Source organism: Aulonocara sp. 'chitande type north' Nkhata Bay, linkage group LG15, assembly GCF_057382095.1.
Source record: "Aulonocara sp. 'chitande type north' Nkhata Bay isolate Kocher_YH1m ecotype deep benthic linkage group LG15, A_spYH_male_GT1.1, whole genome shotgun sequence".
Taxonomy (NCBI): Eukaryota; Metazoa; Chordata; class Actinopteri; order Cichliformes; family Cichlidae; genus Aulonocara; species Aulonocara sp. 'chitande type north' Nkhata Bay.
In genome coordinates this window covers 31,958,044-31,975,167 of record NC_141358.1, presented here as the reverse complement: position 1 = coordinate 31,975,167, position 17,124 = coordinate 31,958,044, and the positions used below count along the sequence as shown (strand labels likewise).

The 17,124-nt window shown below is 42.6% G+C and overlaps 2 protein-coding genes across 2 annotated transcripts in view; both read right to left on the bottom strand.

Annotated features, from left to right (window-relative positions):
- Positions 1-1,305, bottom strand: part of dse (dermatan sulfate epimerase) — a 32,171-nt gene extending 30,866 nt beyond the window's left edge. The window contains exon 1 of the mRNA XM_086262908.1: positions 1,137-1,305. The gene's annotated coding sequence lies outside the window, so the exon portion shown is untranslated. The remainder of the gene's footprint in view (positions 1-1,136) is intronic.
- A 423-nt stretch (positions 1,306-1,728) lies between these two features.
- The window catches only part of nt5dc1 (5'-nucleotidase domain containing 1), a 76,515-nt gene continuing 61,119 nt past the window's right edge, over positions 1,729-17,124 (bottom strand). Inside the window, exons 10-12 of the mRNA XM_086262907.1 lie at positions 12,284-12,457; positions 9,302-9,470; positions 1,729-4,168 (exon numbers count right to left, since the gene is read on the bottom strand). Of these exons, the coding sequence (XP_086119033.1) occupies positions 4,056-4,168; positions 9,302-9,470; positions 12,284-12,457 (456 nt within the window). The 3' untranslated portion in view covers positions 1,729-4,055. The remainder of the gene's footprint in view (positions 4,169-9,301; positions 9,471-12,283; positions 12,458-17,124) is intronic.

Below are 17,124 nucleotides of genomic sequence, written 5' to 3'. Positions count from 1 at the left end.
ATCACTTTTTGGCACAACACAGGCTCGAAAGAGCCATTTCGTTGGCGACCGACACATCACTACTGTAGATTTACTTAATTAAGAAAAACATTTCTCCATTAAGAAAACAATGGATAAATCAGGTGATAATACCTGAATATATGAAACGAATCTGAGCTCTGAACTGAAGGCTTCACTGCTTTAAAGCCATCTGAATTGGCTAGGTTCATCTAACAGAAGAGCACCAGGGCTGAGTAAAGCCAAAAGGAAGTGCCACCTGTGGTGTCTCCAACCGAAAATATAAATATAATTTTAGATTTTTTATTGACTTATTTAAAGGTTAAGTTATATAACTAAGTTATACAGCTGAATTTGCACTGATCATATTAAAAACCTAGCCTGGTAACAGTGATCTATTTTAAGAAAAGTAAGAAGGTTTTTTAAATTATACCAGACCTTTCATCTTAACAGATATTTTCCAGTGTTATTAACAATTTCCCCAATTTACAGGAAAACTAGGCATGGCCTGAGTGTTGGGCTTGTACTTCTCATGTAATTGCTCACATTTGTATTTTGGCAGCATTTTACTCCGCTCAGTAATTTTCCACCGGCTGATACCTTTGGCATTTTCTCATATTTATTAAGTTGGTTTTTTTTCGGGTTTGTTTTTATGTTACCTTAGCACATCTTTACAGCCGTAATAAGACAAAGTCCTGGACGTTAGCTCGTTATCAACACTAGCTAATTCCAGTGTGAAGTACGCCAAGAATGACGTGCTGTTTAATAAATTATTAGAAAACAGTCATAACTTTTATTCCGTATTTTTCCACGGTCACGCTCAGGTATGAAGCTGAGCTGCCTCCTCTGGTTCATGTTTGTAAGGTAATAAGGTACGGTAAAAGTAACGTTAAAATTTTTAAGCTAACTTCTCGCTCAAAGAGTTTCTGCGTTTCATTAAACCCCAAAACCAGCCGACACAAGCAGCTGTGCTTTCAGGAAACACCCCCCATCAACACAATAGCACCGACACTCGCGGAAATATTCGTTTTCGGTGGTACTGATAATCCAGAGCCACGCACAAAGTCGCCTTGTTCGTGCGTAGCCCACCAAAAAGATTTAAGGACCTCTCAAATGTGTGTGGGGGGGAGAGTCGTTACCTGTCAGAAGCGGCGCTCACAATCCGTATGTCACTTCTTCCAGCTGTCATCTCACAGCAGCAGGTTTCAAAAAGATGATTGATACGGCTGAAAGGCAGAATTTAATAATCCCTTTTTTTTCAAGAGGAAACACAGAGAGAGGAGGGAGGTATGTGTGAGTGCGGAGCCAGCGTCATGCTGGCGAATGAGGAGGGGCCGCAGGAAGAGAAGCTTTAAGAGGACCTAATGAACTGTGGCTGAACGAAAAGCCCCAAACCAGAGCTGCTGTAAACTGCAAGAAAAACGTGGATATATATTCAAATAGTAAGTTTAATCAGAACATTCTTTTTTTTCCCCCAAATTGATTGGCTGTTGAATCTCCTGACAAAAAAAAGACTAAATATGTGAGTTTAAATTTGTAAAATATTTGCAATATCTGGGGGAAAAAAATCACACTGATGATGTAGGAGACTCAAAAGTCATGTATCAAATATGAGACACGAGGCGTTTAGTAATAAAGACTAACCAGCCACGTTTAATAGCTACAGACAGAGTTATACATTTGAAAGGAATGATCAAAAAAACACATTCTGTAAATTTAAAGTCAAGGTTTTAGTTAACGCCCAACTTTACAGCATTAAAAATTAAGATTACAGCCTAGACTCTATGAATATGACTTTAGGCAGTAGTAGCCAACTGCTGTCTGATGTTCCACACAGATGGGAGTTGGAGTCACTCAGCTGCTCTTATCATGTTTGTGCTAATGTGTTTTTTTGAATTTTAATGGAATCTGTGCAGCAAAAGTCGTCAGTTTGCAAAGAAATCTCAAACAACTTGTAAGAAAATCAAAGAACATTTTATTTCTTTGACAATACTTCCAACACTTGAACACTTAAGTGAACTTTCCCTGTGGTTTTAAGAACTTAAGAGCACAAATGAATCCAACATAAGGCAAATGCGCATGTCAAATCTTCCAGGTCTATGAGAAACAAAGAGTACAATCACTACAGCTGTATGCATAAAACACTTGCACACACAGCACAAGTAATAATTCACTTTGGATGACCAATCTCACTTACATGCTGCCAGCTGGATGCTGTTCATTATCAAAATATACCATCTTCACTTGTGAGATGATGGCCACTGTAAAGGAACACTTTGCCATTTGGGAAATCCTATTGTTTGACTTTATCAAAGCCAGATAAGAAGATTTAGACCAGTATCATCTTTGTGAGGTTAGCATAGAGACAGGTCGGGGTCCAGGTTAGCACAAACTAGCATCTACTTTTTGGCACAAAACCTAAGGAATTGAAATTCACATAGTAGGCCTACCTCATGAATTCCATGCCATTCTGCTGCCTTCCCTATAGCAATGATAGCTACCCTAATTGTGCAAATGATTAATCCAAACAGAGTGAACTGTACTGAAGAGATGATGCTAAATCATCTGATAGAAGACATGGAAGAATTCTCGATTTGGCACGATAGATAGAAAAGTCATGTGCAAAGGTACCACGTGCAATCTAAGTGTTCACAAACTGTAGCCGATTCACATTTGGCTTTTATCCCCTTCAATGGAGACCCTTTAACATGCACCAGAACAGAAACAAATAACTGGCATGAATCGAAGGCTAACAAAAGAAAAAAGAAAGTACACAGATCATATCCAAAGAAAAGCATGGGTTGTCTATGTTTTATCTTGTTTTTCGCATTGTTACATTTGGAAGAGTGCTTTGGGCTATGGGTCAGCATTACAGAAGAGGTGAGAAGTACTTCTGCTGGAGTATTGTGAGACACTCAAGATCATTCTGGTCTGGCTATTTTCATGTATCAGTGATCTGAACCCAGCATAAATTCTATTAAACAGAGTTTAGCCCTGGCAAAATTAGGTCTTGCTTACTGCGATCCCTGCAAACAACTAAAGGTCTTCACTGTGCACCAGGGATACTTGGTACTAAGTTATGCTAAACACTTCCTGGATGCACAAAGATAAACCTGATGCCAATCTTCTGTGACTTTGCGGAGTCTTCCCAAACCGAGTGTTCCTTAAATATTATGGCACAACCTGTCTATGCACACCGACAAAATAACCATTCAGAAGTCGGTTAAAGCATACCTCAATCTGAATACAAATGAAGCACAAGTAGAAGTCCACGTTTTTACACTCAAAGAGCACATTTCACTGTTGCAACAAAAGTAATACAAAGAACATCTAGCATAGTCATCATCAGTCATATTATTATTGTTTCCCCAAGTTGTGATTTTTTCTTTTTTGTTTTTTTGTTGTTGAAACAACCATCACAAAGGACAGTATTGTGCTAGTTCTTTAGCAACAATGACCTGAAGAGTAACATCTTCCACTAAACTGACACAGTAGGAACAACAGACCTTAAATCTCGTGTTAAGGTTACTAAAATGCATACAGTGAAACCATATCCAGAAGAGAGGACTACACAATAATACTGTTTTACAGAAATACTCACACAATATTTCCAACAGATCTTTAGGGATAGGTACTCCTGTTTTGCTTACAGTCAATCACATTTTTGAGGTAATAACTTCAGGAAAAAGAGGGCAAAACATTTGATTTTTCTTCAGATTTTGAAACAATTTACCAAGGAAAATAAGAGAAGGCCTCACACACATAAAACAATAAGAACACCGTATCATTACTGAATGTAGATACACACACGCTCACACACTTAGTTTGTCGTATTTCCACGTACACTAAACCACAAAACAATGTTCAAATGTATGCATTATTACAGAGAGATACTGTGGCTTACATTCACATGGTTTCACTGAAAGGATGAAAAGTGGACGTTTTCTGTGCTCCATAGATGATGGTGGGGTCAGGTGGGGAACTACGGGCATAAATGGAGGAACATTCCTCTCCTGAGAAGGGGTAAGGGAGGATTTTATTTTTCCGTTTCTTTTCTTTTATGACATACTCTCACACCTTTTCAGCAAAGAATCCGGGGGTCTAGGGTAATAGCCGGTGGTGCAGGGCTTATCAGGGGAAAACCTGGGAAACTTGTAATCCAGAGGCAGATCTAGAAAAAGGAAAAATCAAATAGGAAAGTCAGCTGCAAGTGATCACAATTGGTTGGTTTCACAATGGGTTCACCCGAAACCTTGGCTGATTGTGACCCACACCCGTTTTCACTCCTTGGCTCTTGTGATTAGGTAGAGGATCAGTAGGGGGTCCATGACCCTCTTAGGCCATGTCCACACTAATACGTTTTCATTTGAAAACGCATTTTTTTCTCTCCGTTTTGGCATTCCGTCCACACTGAGACAGCGTTTTCGTTCAAGGAAAACGCAGCGTTTTGAAAACGCTCTCCAAAGCGGATACATTAGAAAACGCCGTTTTCGCGTCGCAGCGTGGACAGTGAACCCGGAGCCTTTTCGAAAACAATGACACATTTTAGTCATGTGATGCAGTCATCTGACCACGTTTCATGCATGCGCAGTACTGGAACGTAAGCGTTTTCGGCCGTTTCAATGCAGACGCACAACTCTGTGAAAACGACTGAAAACAATAATGTGGACGCGGAGCGTTTTCAGACGAAAAAGCCGTTTTCAAATTTATCCAGGCTAGTGTGGACATAGCCTTAGGTACACTCCCATAGGGATTATAGCGCCTAAAATCTGGGACACAGCACCAGTTGTTCTTAGAACTGAAGAAGCTTCTCGGATGAAATATCTTCAAGAAATGTAAAGAAGTCCAGATACTTTTCTTTCCAAGCTCCTTAGACTACAATGACCTAGATGATTGAGAATTTTCACAAACATACCTGTACATACATGAACTGGCAGTATCTTAACACTGGGCTCAGGTTTTGTCTAACCCTAACTCTGTTACTTTTAGAGACAGACAAAAAATAGCTTTTAAGGCTTGGAATAATTTTTTGCTCTCCAAGATCAAGGAGCATATTGCTGAGGCTTAGGGTTAGGATACTAACTCGTGAAGACACCATAATGTCTCCTATAGACCAGCCCTGAACCATACCTGCTTTATAATCCTCTTTGACTACAGTGGGTTTCATAATTTGCAAAATACATTTCAAACATATTCAGTAAGAATTTAAAATAGCCACTGAACCCAAAGACACATTAGGAAAGGGTTTATTGAGGTCATAGAGCAAGGGAGCTGAAGGGTAATCTTCCCATAAAATCCTAGATTTATTTTATCCAACCAGAAGAGTCGCCACCTGCTGGCCATTATAAATAATGCAGATGTTAGGCACGTCCACATTTGCTTCCCCTTTCATCATGTAGGCCCATCCCTTCTTCTATATATAGTCCATGGTAAAGATTTAAACATCCCCATCACCCGTTAGCTTTAACAATGGGATGATTTGACATTCACAGTGGCCAATGGTGCAGGAAGGTGGGAGAGGAGCCCAAAGTTAGAACTGCACTTCTAATTCTAGAAGTGTTGGTGTTGGCCAGAGGGGCCGATGGCGCGATATGGCAGCCTCACTTCTGTCAGTCTGCCCCAGGGCAGCTGTGGCTACAACCGTAGCTTGCCTCCACCAGTGTGTGAATGCGAGAGTGAATGAATAGTGGTATTGTAAAGCGCTTTGGGTGCCTTGAAAAGCGCTATATAAATCCAATCCATTATTATTATTATTATTATTAGCCTTCCTTTTCTTCCCTTTGTTACTCATGCACATGTGACATTTTGTCGTGTCTGCCTGTAGAACAAGTCTGAAAATGCGTGCCATCATAACCACGTCCCCAACTGCATAAGAGCCTACTTTTCACCATTGACAATGAGAATAAACACTGGATTTCCCATGTGGTGGACAAACATTTCTTAAGAACTAGTTCACAGAGACCATAACCCAGGCCTGACATGATATTTAGTCAAACAGTGTTGTGGTTTTTGTGCAGTCACAATACAAACTGTTCCAAGTAGATTACACAGGAAGGTCACACACACACACACACACACACACACACACACACACACACACACACACACACACACACACACACACACGCCAGGATAACATCAATGCAACACATCAAAAAAGACATTTCTTGGCAACCTTTGTGGACACCTGCACTTTGATGAGGGAACCGCAGATCACATTTTCCCAGGATCTGCTCTGCAGCACACTGCTGCTTGGTAAGAGTTATTTTAACTTTGGCTGCACATCTGTGTCTGCTTCTGTCCTTGTTTGGGTTCATGTGAATGTTTCTCTGATGAAGTAGAATAATGGAGATGTCTGATACGAGGACTTTTTTGTATACCTAAAGGATGTAGTTTTTTTTTTACAATTTTAACACAATAAGTTTGATTCTCAGTTTGTTTACCATATGTGTATATAAACTAGAACAGAGTTACCTGTACCTGTTTTTTTTTTTTTTATAAATAATTAAAACCCAGTGTTTACCAAGACCTTTTTTGATAAGGCTTCAGTGACTGGTAGCTTAATCAACTTCAAGGCTAGGATTCAACTAAAGAAGTGGCATTTTTATGTTTGAGTGATTCATGGGTCAATGTTAAGTGGCTTAACAAACAAACAAAAACATCCCTCTAAAATTGATCAGGTAAAACTATTTGGAAATGAAAGAAATAGAACATGGCAATCAATCACCCTCGGTGTAAAAATCTGTGCAAGGAGTAACATGAGAAAGATGGAGGGGCTCTTTAATAATATAAATGAAGTTGGGACCGCAGTCCCCAAGAACACCACTCTACATTATAATGAACTGAAATCATGCAGCACCTGCAAGGTCCCTCTGCTAAAGATGGCGTGTGTACAGGCACATCTTAAGTTTGCCAGTGAACAGCTAAATGATTCCGAAAAGGCTTGGGAGACAGTGCTGAGGTCAGAAGAAACTAAAATCAAGCTCTCTGGTACTAACTCGATCCATTGCGTTTAGAATAAAAGAACAGTTGAGTATGACCCAAAGAACACCATCCCCACTTTCAAGCATGGAATTGGAAGCATTATACTTTGGCCAATCGACGGGACCAAGTACCTTAAAATCTTGGACAAGAAGCTCCTCCCCTCAGCCAGAACACGATAACAATGATCCAATACAACAAACCTCGTGTTAGGTCAAACCTGGTGACCACTTACAAAACATGTCTTACTGCTTTGCATGCCAACAAGGGTTTCTCTTTAGACATGTTTTGCTCGGGGAATCAAACACTTATTTCACTCTGTGAGATGAAAATGAATTTATAATATTTATGTATATTTATTTAGTATTTTTGGTTGATATTCTATTTCTCTACTATACAAATCAGAAACTGTCTTTGTAAGTAACCAAACTTACAAATTCAGCAGTGGGTCAAATGATCATTTCCCCCACTGTGTAAAGAAAAGAAAGGTAGCTCACTTTTGCACAGGAGTGTAAAAGGAACCCATTGTCATAGAAAAATACAGTGGGGCAAAAAATAATTTAGTCAGCCACCGATTGTGCAAGTTCCCCCACCTAAAATGATGACAGAGGTCAGTAATTTGCACCAGAGGTACACTTCAACTGTGAGAGACAGAATGTGAAAAAAAAATCCATGAATCCACATGGTAGGATTTGTAAAGAATTTATTCGTAAATCAGGGTGGAAAATAAGTATTTGGTCACCTCAAACAAGGAAAATCTCTGGCTCTCACAGACCTGTAACGTCTTCTGTAAGAAGCTTTTCTGTCCCCCACTCGTTACCTGTATGAATGGCACCTGTTTGAACTCATCATCTGTATAAAAGACACCTGTCCACAGCCTCAAACAGTCAGACTCCAAACTCCGCCATGGCCAAGACCAAAGAGCTTTCGAAGGACACCAGGAAAAGTATTGTAGACCTACACCAGACTCGGAAGAGTGAATCTACAATAGGCAAGCAGCTTGGTGTGAAAAAATCAACTGTGGGAGCAATCATCAGAAAATGGAAGACATACAAGACCACTGATAATCTCCCTCGATCTGGGGCTCCACGCAAGATCTCATCCCGTGGGGTCAAAATGATCATGAGAACGGTGAGCAAAGATCCCAGAACCACACGGGGGGACCTGGTGAATGACCTGCAGAGAGCTGGGACCAAAGTAACAAAGGTCACCATCAGTAACACACTACAACGGCAGGGAATCAAATCCCGCAGTGCCAGACGTGTTCCGCTGCTGAAGCCAGTGCATGTCCAGGCCCGTCTGAAGTTTGCCAGAGAGCACATGGATGATCCAGCAGAGGATTGGGAGAATGTCATGTGGTCAGATGAAACCAAAGTAGAACTTTTTGGTATAAACTCAACTCGTCGTGTTTGGAGGAAGAAGAATACTGAGTTGCATCCCAAGAACACCATACCTACTGTGAAGCATGGGGGTGGAAACATCATGCTATGGGGCTGTTTTTCTGCCAAGGGGACAGGACGACTGATCCGTGTTAAGGACAGAATGAATGGGGCCATGTATCGTGAGATTTTGAGCCAAAACCTCCTTCCATCAGTGAGAACTTTGAAGATGAAACGAGGCTGGGTCTTCCAACATGACAATGATCCAAAACACACCGCCCGGGCAACAAAGGAGTGGCTCCGTAAGAAGCATTTGAAAGTCCTGGAGTGGCCTAGCCAGTCTCCAGACCTCAACCCCATAGAAAATCTGTGGCGGGAGTTGAAAGTCCGTGTTGCTCGGCGACAGCCCCAAAACATCACTGCTCTCGAGAAGATCTGCATGGAGGAATGGGCCAAAATACCAGCTACTGTGTGTGCAAACCTGGTAAAGACCTATAGTAAACGTTATAGGTTGTTGGCAATAACCTCTGTTATTGCCAACAAAGGTTATGTTACAAAGTATTGAGTTGTATTTTTGTTATTGACCAAATACTTATTTTCCACCCTGATTTACGAATAAATTCTTTACAAATCCTACCATGTGAATTCATGGATTTTTTTTTCACATTCTGTCTCTCACAGTTGAAGTGTACCTCTGGTGCAAATTACTGACCTCTGTCATCATTTTAGGTGGGGGAACTTGCACAATCGGTGGCTGACTAAATACTTTTTTGCCCCACTGTACTTGTTCCTGTCAGCCTTTCGGGTTATTGTAGAGGGTAACAAATACATGAGCTCTAAATAAAGGGCTGTTCCCTGTTCCCTAACCCTGTGTTTATATTAATTTGCTCTGTATTTCACATCACTTTCAAATGTATTTCCATCGTTTGTCTCCTTTCACATACCTGCTATGTGCTCAACACTAGGGATGGCCATGGTGCTGTATTTGTGAATGCAGTGGCAGCACCAGGTCAGCTTCTGGCTCTCCTCATCCCCTCCTCCACTTTTATGCACATCAACAAAGTAAGAACCCCACTGGTTGGACACAGCAGAGGGTGACTTCATGCCCTGCTCCTGTTGAGACAGTTGATAGAAAAGCCAAACTATGCAACACTGTGTTCATTTTCAGACAGGTACAGACTTGTTTACATGTAGGAATTACCACCCTGAGCACACAGAGGATGATGAATCTCTAAACTGGTTTCAATCCAGCCAGCTATGATGAGGTTTCTTTTCTTTAGTACTGAAATGAATCACTATTACTGAGAAATGTATTGCTGTGTTAGTCATTATCACTTGTACATTTTGCAAGCAGATTCTGCTAATGAGCAGCAACATTAGGATGTGGTGTTTAAAATAAGTTTGATAACACACTGATCTTATGAGCCTTAAAGATATCAGGAAATGTTGCATAACAGAGATTTACCAGGTGATAAAATAGAAAAAAGGAAAAAGCCCAAGCTGCTTATGATGTTAAGACGTGTTCCAATTACTTTAAAAAGAATATTTTATTTATAATATTAATGTATATATTGGTATATTGGAGCCTCCCTCCATTTCTCTATGGAAGTCGCTCATCATTGAAGTTATGACTCTGATCAGGCTGGGACACTATATTGATGGGAGCTCCCGGATTTTTGTGGACAAATGGAAGAAACCACTGGAAGCACTGGGAGTAACCGGTAAACTGGATCCTAATGGACAACAATTATCGACATAATGTTGTAATATTCTAGTGCTGTGTAGTGTTATTATTTTGGATGTGAACCAGCCTTGTATTTGTTGGGGGGAAAAAGTTAAATAAAAGTACAAAAAAAATAAATAATAATAATAATATTTTAAAACAAAAAAAGGCAAACTGCGCAAAAGATTTATGAAGATGGGGAAAACATGAAATGCACTAAAGACTAATGATGGTTGACCGTGAAACAAGATGAAAAATACCAAGCAGGCTTCACACTACTTAGTTTTGATCTTTGATAATGCTCAAAATAAAGACTGCAAACCACAGGAAAAGGAAGTTTCTTATCACAAATGATGTTCTATCTGTGTCAGTAACACTTGTTTTATCAGCACTACCAATATCTCTGACACTTAAGTTCTTGTTTAATTCATTTATTCAATGGAAACGATTACATGAGCTCTGTTACAGTCTCCTTCATGTTAAAGTTGCCAACGTAACATGATAAATTAACTAACAGCCTAGTACAAAATGGTCTCTACATTTAACTATTGCTAACTGCTCTAGTTACTCAGCACTAGCATTTGTTCTAGCTTAGCTGAAAACCTCCTAATGGCTAGAATACCAAACTCAGGGCTATAAAATGGTCAACCAAAAACTATAATGGATATAATGATACAAGAAAGATAAAGATAAAAGATAAGTAGGGCAAAGAATGGTTTCATCCCAAGAAAGTTCCAAAAAAGCTGGATTCCTTGACATGACTAGCTAGCTAGCTTAGAGGTACCTACTGTAGTAACTGAGCATAACAATTAGAATATTATGAATATATTACATTATGTAATATATAACTGAGTGAAAGTCAGTCTTAATAGTATATCAGAATGTATGCTAATGTTACCAGCTCTATCCTAACCCTTACAGAATTTGGATTGTAGTTAAAGGGAGGTAACAAGGCACTCTGTAGTTAGTTAGGGCCCAACAGTGAATTTGTGCCCTGATGCCTCATATATGATTAACACTGCAGTGTTCCTACTAACTAGTTTGGTTTCTTATTAGTAATAACAGGACAAAATATATTTTAAAACTGAATTATTCAGAGGTCAAAGACTCCATAGTAAGTCTCCCTATACAGTCTATTTTACTAATTTCTTTAAAGTGTGCACTGTACATCTGTGGGCTTTTTCTGTATGTTGGAAAAAATAAGTTCTTGGTTTTAATACATGAGCAGTAAGTTAGATCAGGGTGTTTCGGGTAAATGTGACCGCTTTATTCCATCGCATCTAATTTTGCTCTTCCTTCCTTTACTGCAGTAAAGTACAGTGCAGAGTGCCCTTTGAAACGAAAATGAGGAAATGTTCTTATCCTGGTGTTTCTTGCCAGAAGATGTGCTGACGCCTTATTTTTTTGTCTGAGGGGATGTTAACATCCTGCTGCTTAATATCCTCATTGAACTGTGACCAAGAGGGCTGATATGTATTTATTCATTTCTTTACAATTTCCTTTCTACACGACAGAAGTTAAACACCTGATATGATCCATAATTTGCCTTTAAAAACCTTTTATTTCATGACTGTGTCTCAGCAAGCCTGCCTCACAAGTTCATGAATGGATGTTTTAAGGTCAAACACAGTTGGGCAGTATTCTCAACTTTTTGGACTATTAAAGCAAAATTAAAATAAAGTCACTTACATTTTTCTATCCTACAGCAGTTTTAGAGCAGCTGATCTCAGTGCCAGACTGCTTCTGCAGATCCATCAGCTGAAGTCATATTCTTTAGTTCCATTTGGAAAGTCGTATGTAGCACAAACTATTTACTTGTTGCACATCTGCAAGCTGCTTTGGAACCTATTTCAAACTATAACGCCTCCTTTTGAGTATTGTGCTTTGTTAGATTCAAAGTCATCCAAGATTTTTAGTACATAGACCTATGGTATCAATTTGAAACAACTATGTTGCTTTATTCCTGAGTTACTGCATTTAAATCTTGAGTTTCCACGTTGCCTGCCCACCTGCCTGGTAGGCTGATGACAATACCCCGTCAGCCTTTTACAGCTGAGGGGTAAGAACTATACTTAAAGAAACCAGAAAGAGTCAGACACAAGTTCAATTGACAGAAGATTTGAGCCTGCATATACAAACACAAAGTCCACAAGGTGTCAGAAGGCTAGAGCTGGGGGTAGGGAATGACTGCTATATAACTTACCTCAAACTTTCCCTTCTTCTCTAGAGGCTCCACTTGCGCCTCATTGGACAATGCCGCTTCACTCTTTGGGACGCCCTCCCCCTCCATTTCTTCCACTATCATCACCGTCTCCCACTTCCCAAAGCTGCTGGCAGGGAACATGTCTGATCTCATGCTGTCACCGAAATAAACTACCTGCAGGGTGAAAAATAACAGCCTGGTTACTCTCAGTGAAACAGAATTCTTGCGTAGGCTTAGTGAAAGTCAGTTAAACTGGTTTTTATCTTCTTTTAACATTCACAATGATGACGGTAGCATGTATGAATTCTGACCTATTTCCCACACACACAAAAAAGGGTTTCACTGGTGATTGATGTTAAGAGGTTAAAGCCCTCCAAACTGGAGTGGGGAACTCAGAATGCAGGAGTTTAAAATGAAATGACACAGACCTACTGACACACAGAAGATGGGAAAAGGGCATTAGAGTAACAAGTAGTATAAAATGGAGAAGACTAGAGGTCAGTTCACAGGAATACTACACAGATACATACAGTTTACAGTTGCTGGAATTTTCTATATCTCTTTTATCCTTTTCACACAAGCCCTCAAAATAGTATATGTAAAAACAACTGAATAATCAAATAAAACAATAATAGACTTGGAGGGACTTTATACCATTTCACATTCAAAAAACTCTAAGGTTCTAAAATGTTGATGGGTTCCCTCTAATTCCACAGCATTTCTGTTGGATTAAGGCCAAAGTTTTGACTTGGCTTTATCATTTTACACTCTTTGGTAATATTTTAATATTTAATAATATTTTGCATTGTGTCATGTCTTATTGCACAATTCACTATCCTTTTTGATTTATTTGATGATTAGAGGCCCTGACTTTTTCCTTTAGAAAACATTCACTCCATCAGTGATGACAAGCTGTCAGACCCAGATGTAGCCAAACAGGTCCAAACCATGACATTACCACCACCGCGTTTCACAGATAGGCTAAGATTTTTAACCACTTTCTTTTAGTTAACATAATTTTTGTAATGAAAACTGAAAGTACATCTCATTTGTCTTTAAAACACAGTTTCAACAGATCTGCAGATGGCAGAACCGCTCTGTCTGGAAAGCAGTGTTTTATCCCTGTCAGGCAAACCAGTCTAGCTCAGTTTATACCTAATGGTGGTGTATTTAATGGTCATATATAGCTAAGCTGATTAGTGTAGCAATTCTGAGTCTAGTACGTATTACCGTTTCTACCCAAACCCAATATACAATGATGTAAACCCATACTAGCCGAAACAAATAGTGATCACACACACATATCTCTGCAAATATATGCGTGTTAGATACAACTAAATCAAACCAGAAGGCCATAAAGAGTATGTAAGGCATTCCAGTAGCTGGGGGTTGTCTCTCTCCTCACAGCTCTGTGCTGTGACTCAAGAGCTCCCTTTCACATGTAAACAAACAGACCGGCTAATCTGGGGGGCTGCAGCCCAGAGCCTGTGGTGCAAGGACTGCAGGAGTTATATTTCCACTAACTTTCCCAGAACTGGCCACAGCTGATCCTCGAACCCCAGAAACATCCTGCACCTCTCATTGCTAAGCAGTACTGCTGCCAGAGTTGTGGGATCACTATGATAAATATTTAGAGAGGCCATGGATTCCAGCACAGAGAAAATATATTACAGATAGACTCATTGTTGATGAATACAGTTACACCGACCTCAACTACACTAAGCTCTGCATTAGGGGAAGACCTATAAAGAGAATCAGACTCCAGGCTATGGTTAAATCAGCCAGGCAGACACCTCTTGGTTTGTAAGCATAACGATCACACTGTTCATTGGTTATAAATGCACCCTTTAGTTTTTGTATTCTCAGCTGTCAAACTTGCTGTGCCGCAGCACAGCTGGTGTTCTAGGAACGGTTTCTTGACTTGATTTCTCTCCAATATTACGATTGGCTAACACAAATACATTGCACTTTTTGCATATAGAACATTTGTGAAAAATATATGGTGGTGTTGGTAGGAATTTCAAACAACATGAGCAGCATCGTGGAAATCCTAAAGGCCTGTGGTACGTAGCTCACTAATAGAGATTCAGATTAAAAACCTTTCATCTAATTAGAAATCCCAGTCTTCAATTAATTCAATACAAAATATTACATAGAGTGCACTATACAGGTCATCGGATGTTCAAGATGGGCTTTACGTCTACCAACAACTGCTCAAACTGCCTAACCAATTCACCGGACAATTATATCCACGCTCTTTGGTTCTGTCCACCAGTTCAGAAGTTTTGGCGCGAGATATGTGAAGACTTATCGAAGTGTCTGAAATGTAACATTCCAACTTCCCCCTTAGTGTGTTTGTTGGGCAGCTTAGATAATGTCACTTCAGAAAAGAATATCGCCCATATGGTTTTCACTGCCCTATGCATAGCCAAGAAAACAGTCCTCATGAACTGGAAAAATAAAAATAATCTTAATTCTAACCAATATAGAAATTATCTATTAGATTACATTAGTCTTGATACAGCCTCTGCCACCACATCAGATCAATTGCTCTGGGCTCCTTTGATCAGCTCCATCACCTAGTGGGGGTGGGGGGTCATAGTTTGGTCCCGCCTTCACTGTTGTGATTGGTGTGGGGGTAGGGACAGGCTTAGGGCGTCGGGGGGTTCCCCGGAGGCATCTTCCTTGGGGGGCTCAACCCGGGGTAGCGGTCATGTCCGGTTAGGGGCTCTGTTGGCTCTCCGGTGACTGTTTCCTCGCGGCTGCGTGCAGCGGGGCTAGGGGAGGGTCTGTGCTGACGGACGTGGGTTACTGACCTGGTAGCCTGGCTGCCCCTGGGTGGGTCCGGGATGGGCGTGAGGTTCTGGGGGCGCTCCGTCTCTGGGCTGGGACCCGGACCGGGCCTCGGGGGCTTGGGTCCTGGTTGGTGTGTTGCCGGGGTTGTGGGCGGGTGGGTGCATCGGGGCCCAGCCCTGGAGCAGGGTGCCGCCGGTGCGTCGAGCCACCTGGGGGGCTCTTCAACTGGTGGGGGAGATTGTCACATCTTGCAGGAGCTTTCCTCTCCTCAGGAGCTCCCTCTGCAGGAGGGGGAGATACAGGAGAGGTGGAGGAAGATCTCAGCCTGGGTGTTTATTGTCTTATGTAGTCTGGAAGATGAGTGGATGGTGGGGTGGGTGCAGTTTTCTCTGTGGTGGGGTTGGGTGGACTGTCCCGGGCTCTGTGGGGCCGGGCGGCGCTGCTGCACTGGGCCCGGTCTGGATGGGCCTGGGCCCCCTTTCCCTGGCGGGTCGCGGAGTATGGGGGTGCCTACTGGGGTCAGCGGGGGAGCTGGCCCCAGGGAGGGGTCACTTGCCCCTCCCTTCCTTCCCTCCCCATCTCCAGCTGCCTCCCTCTTCCCGCTCCACCACAACCACCCACACATGCAGGGCCTTGGAGTAGGGGTATGTCACCAGGGTGCAGAGGAGGCTACCCCCCCCTCTGTCCCCTTCTGGCTGCCTCTGCCTCAATTTTATCCCACAACTTAGACATTCACATTACTCACACTCTCATTACACATACATATAGGATCTTGGGGGTGGGCACGATACACGGAGTCCAAAGTACCATCAGGGTGTACACCCCACCCCTGGCATCGTTGCCCACCTCTCAATTTTAAATACACGTAGACATTGAGGGCTAGCAGGAGGGACCATGCGCTTACCTGCTGCTCTCTGGCAGGTAGCCCCAAGCCCTCCTGGGTTTTAAATGCACCTTAGAACACACATGCATCAACATTACAATGAGCGGGTGGAGGGAGGTTCGGAGTCTTCTCTCACCCCCGTTCTCTGCGACCTGCTGGAGCAGGGGGGCTAGGACTAGGAGGAGGAGTTGGCCGTCCGACTGCGGTCTGGAGTGTGGAGCCTTCCTGCTGCTGCGGAGTCGGGGCGGTCTGCCTCCCCCCACCGCAGGGAAAAGGGAAACACCACCTGGGTCTGGGTGCAGTTCCCCCTCCAGGGGCGGGGGCACCTAGACCCGGTTTGTAGAGTACGCTTGGGGAGTGTGATCGTGTGTACAACGTCTCTTTATGTCTGTCTCCACGTTGGTTGAGTGTGGAGTAAGTGCATATGAGAGCATGAGGGTGGGAATGGATGTTTGTATCTGTGTGTGCCTGTATGTCTGTGTCTATATGTCAGGTTGGGTGTCAGGCGCCACCTCTCTGGGGACATCTCAGGCCCTCCAAGGTTTGGAGGCCTATCTCCCCCTACCACCACTTCCCCTGCCAGTGGCGGACCCCCTCAGACATCGGTGCGTTGGTGGTTCTTTGTGTCCGGGGATGGGCGTCCAGGTACACACCGGCTCACTCCTTGGCGGCCGCTTATCGGGGCCTGGAGCCTGGGGCTCGCTCGGGCCACTTCGGAGGTGGGGTGCCCCCGGCCTCTCGGCCTGGGGCTCGGTCACTCAGGCGCAGCTGGCTGCCGGCGGAGCTCACGGGCGCGTCACTGCAACTCCCCCTGGCTTCTGCTCCGCGGCTGCTGAGTGAGCCCTCATCTGGGACTCTCCTCAGCTCTTTCCGGGACAGTGGCGCAGCTGCCCCTCTGTTGGTCTTCCTTGGTCTCTTGTGTTCTGGGGGCCTCTGGATGTCTGGAGTTTTGATCTCCTCCACACCTGCTTCACGCCCTGGAGGACGGGGCTGTGGCCCCCCCACACCCTCTAGCAGATTATTACATGAAGGAACCTTTTAAAAAAACAAAAAACAAGCACGTCCATACTCACAGGTGTACACACGGGTGATCACACCCACAAACTACACCCTTTTTGGCTCCTACCTCAAAGCACACTGTGTTCTGTTGATCTTATGTGCT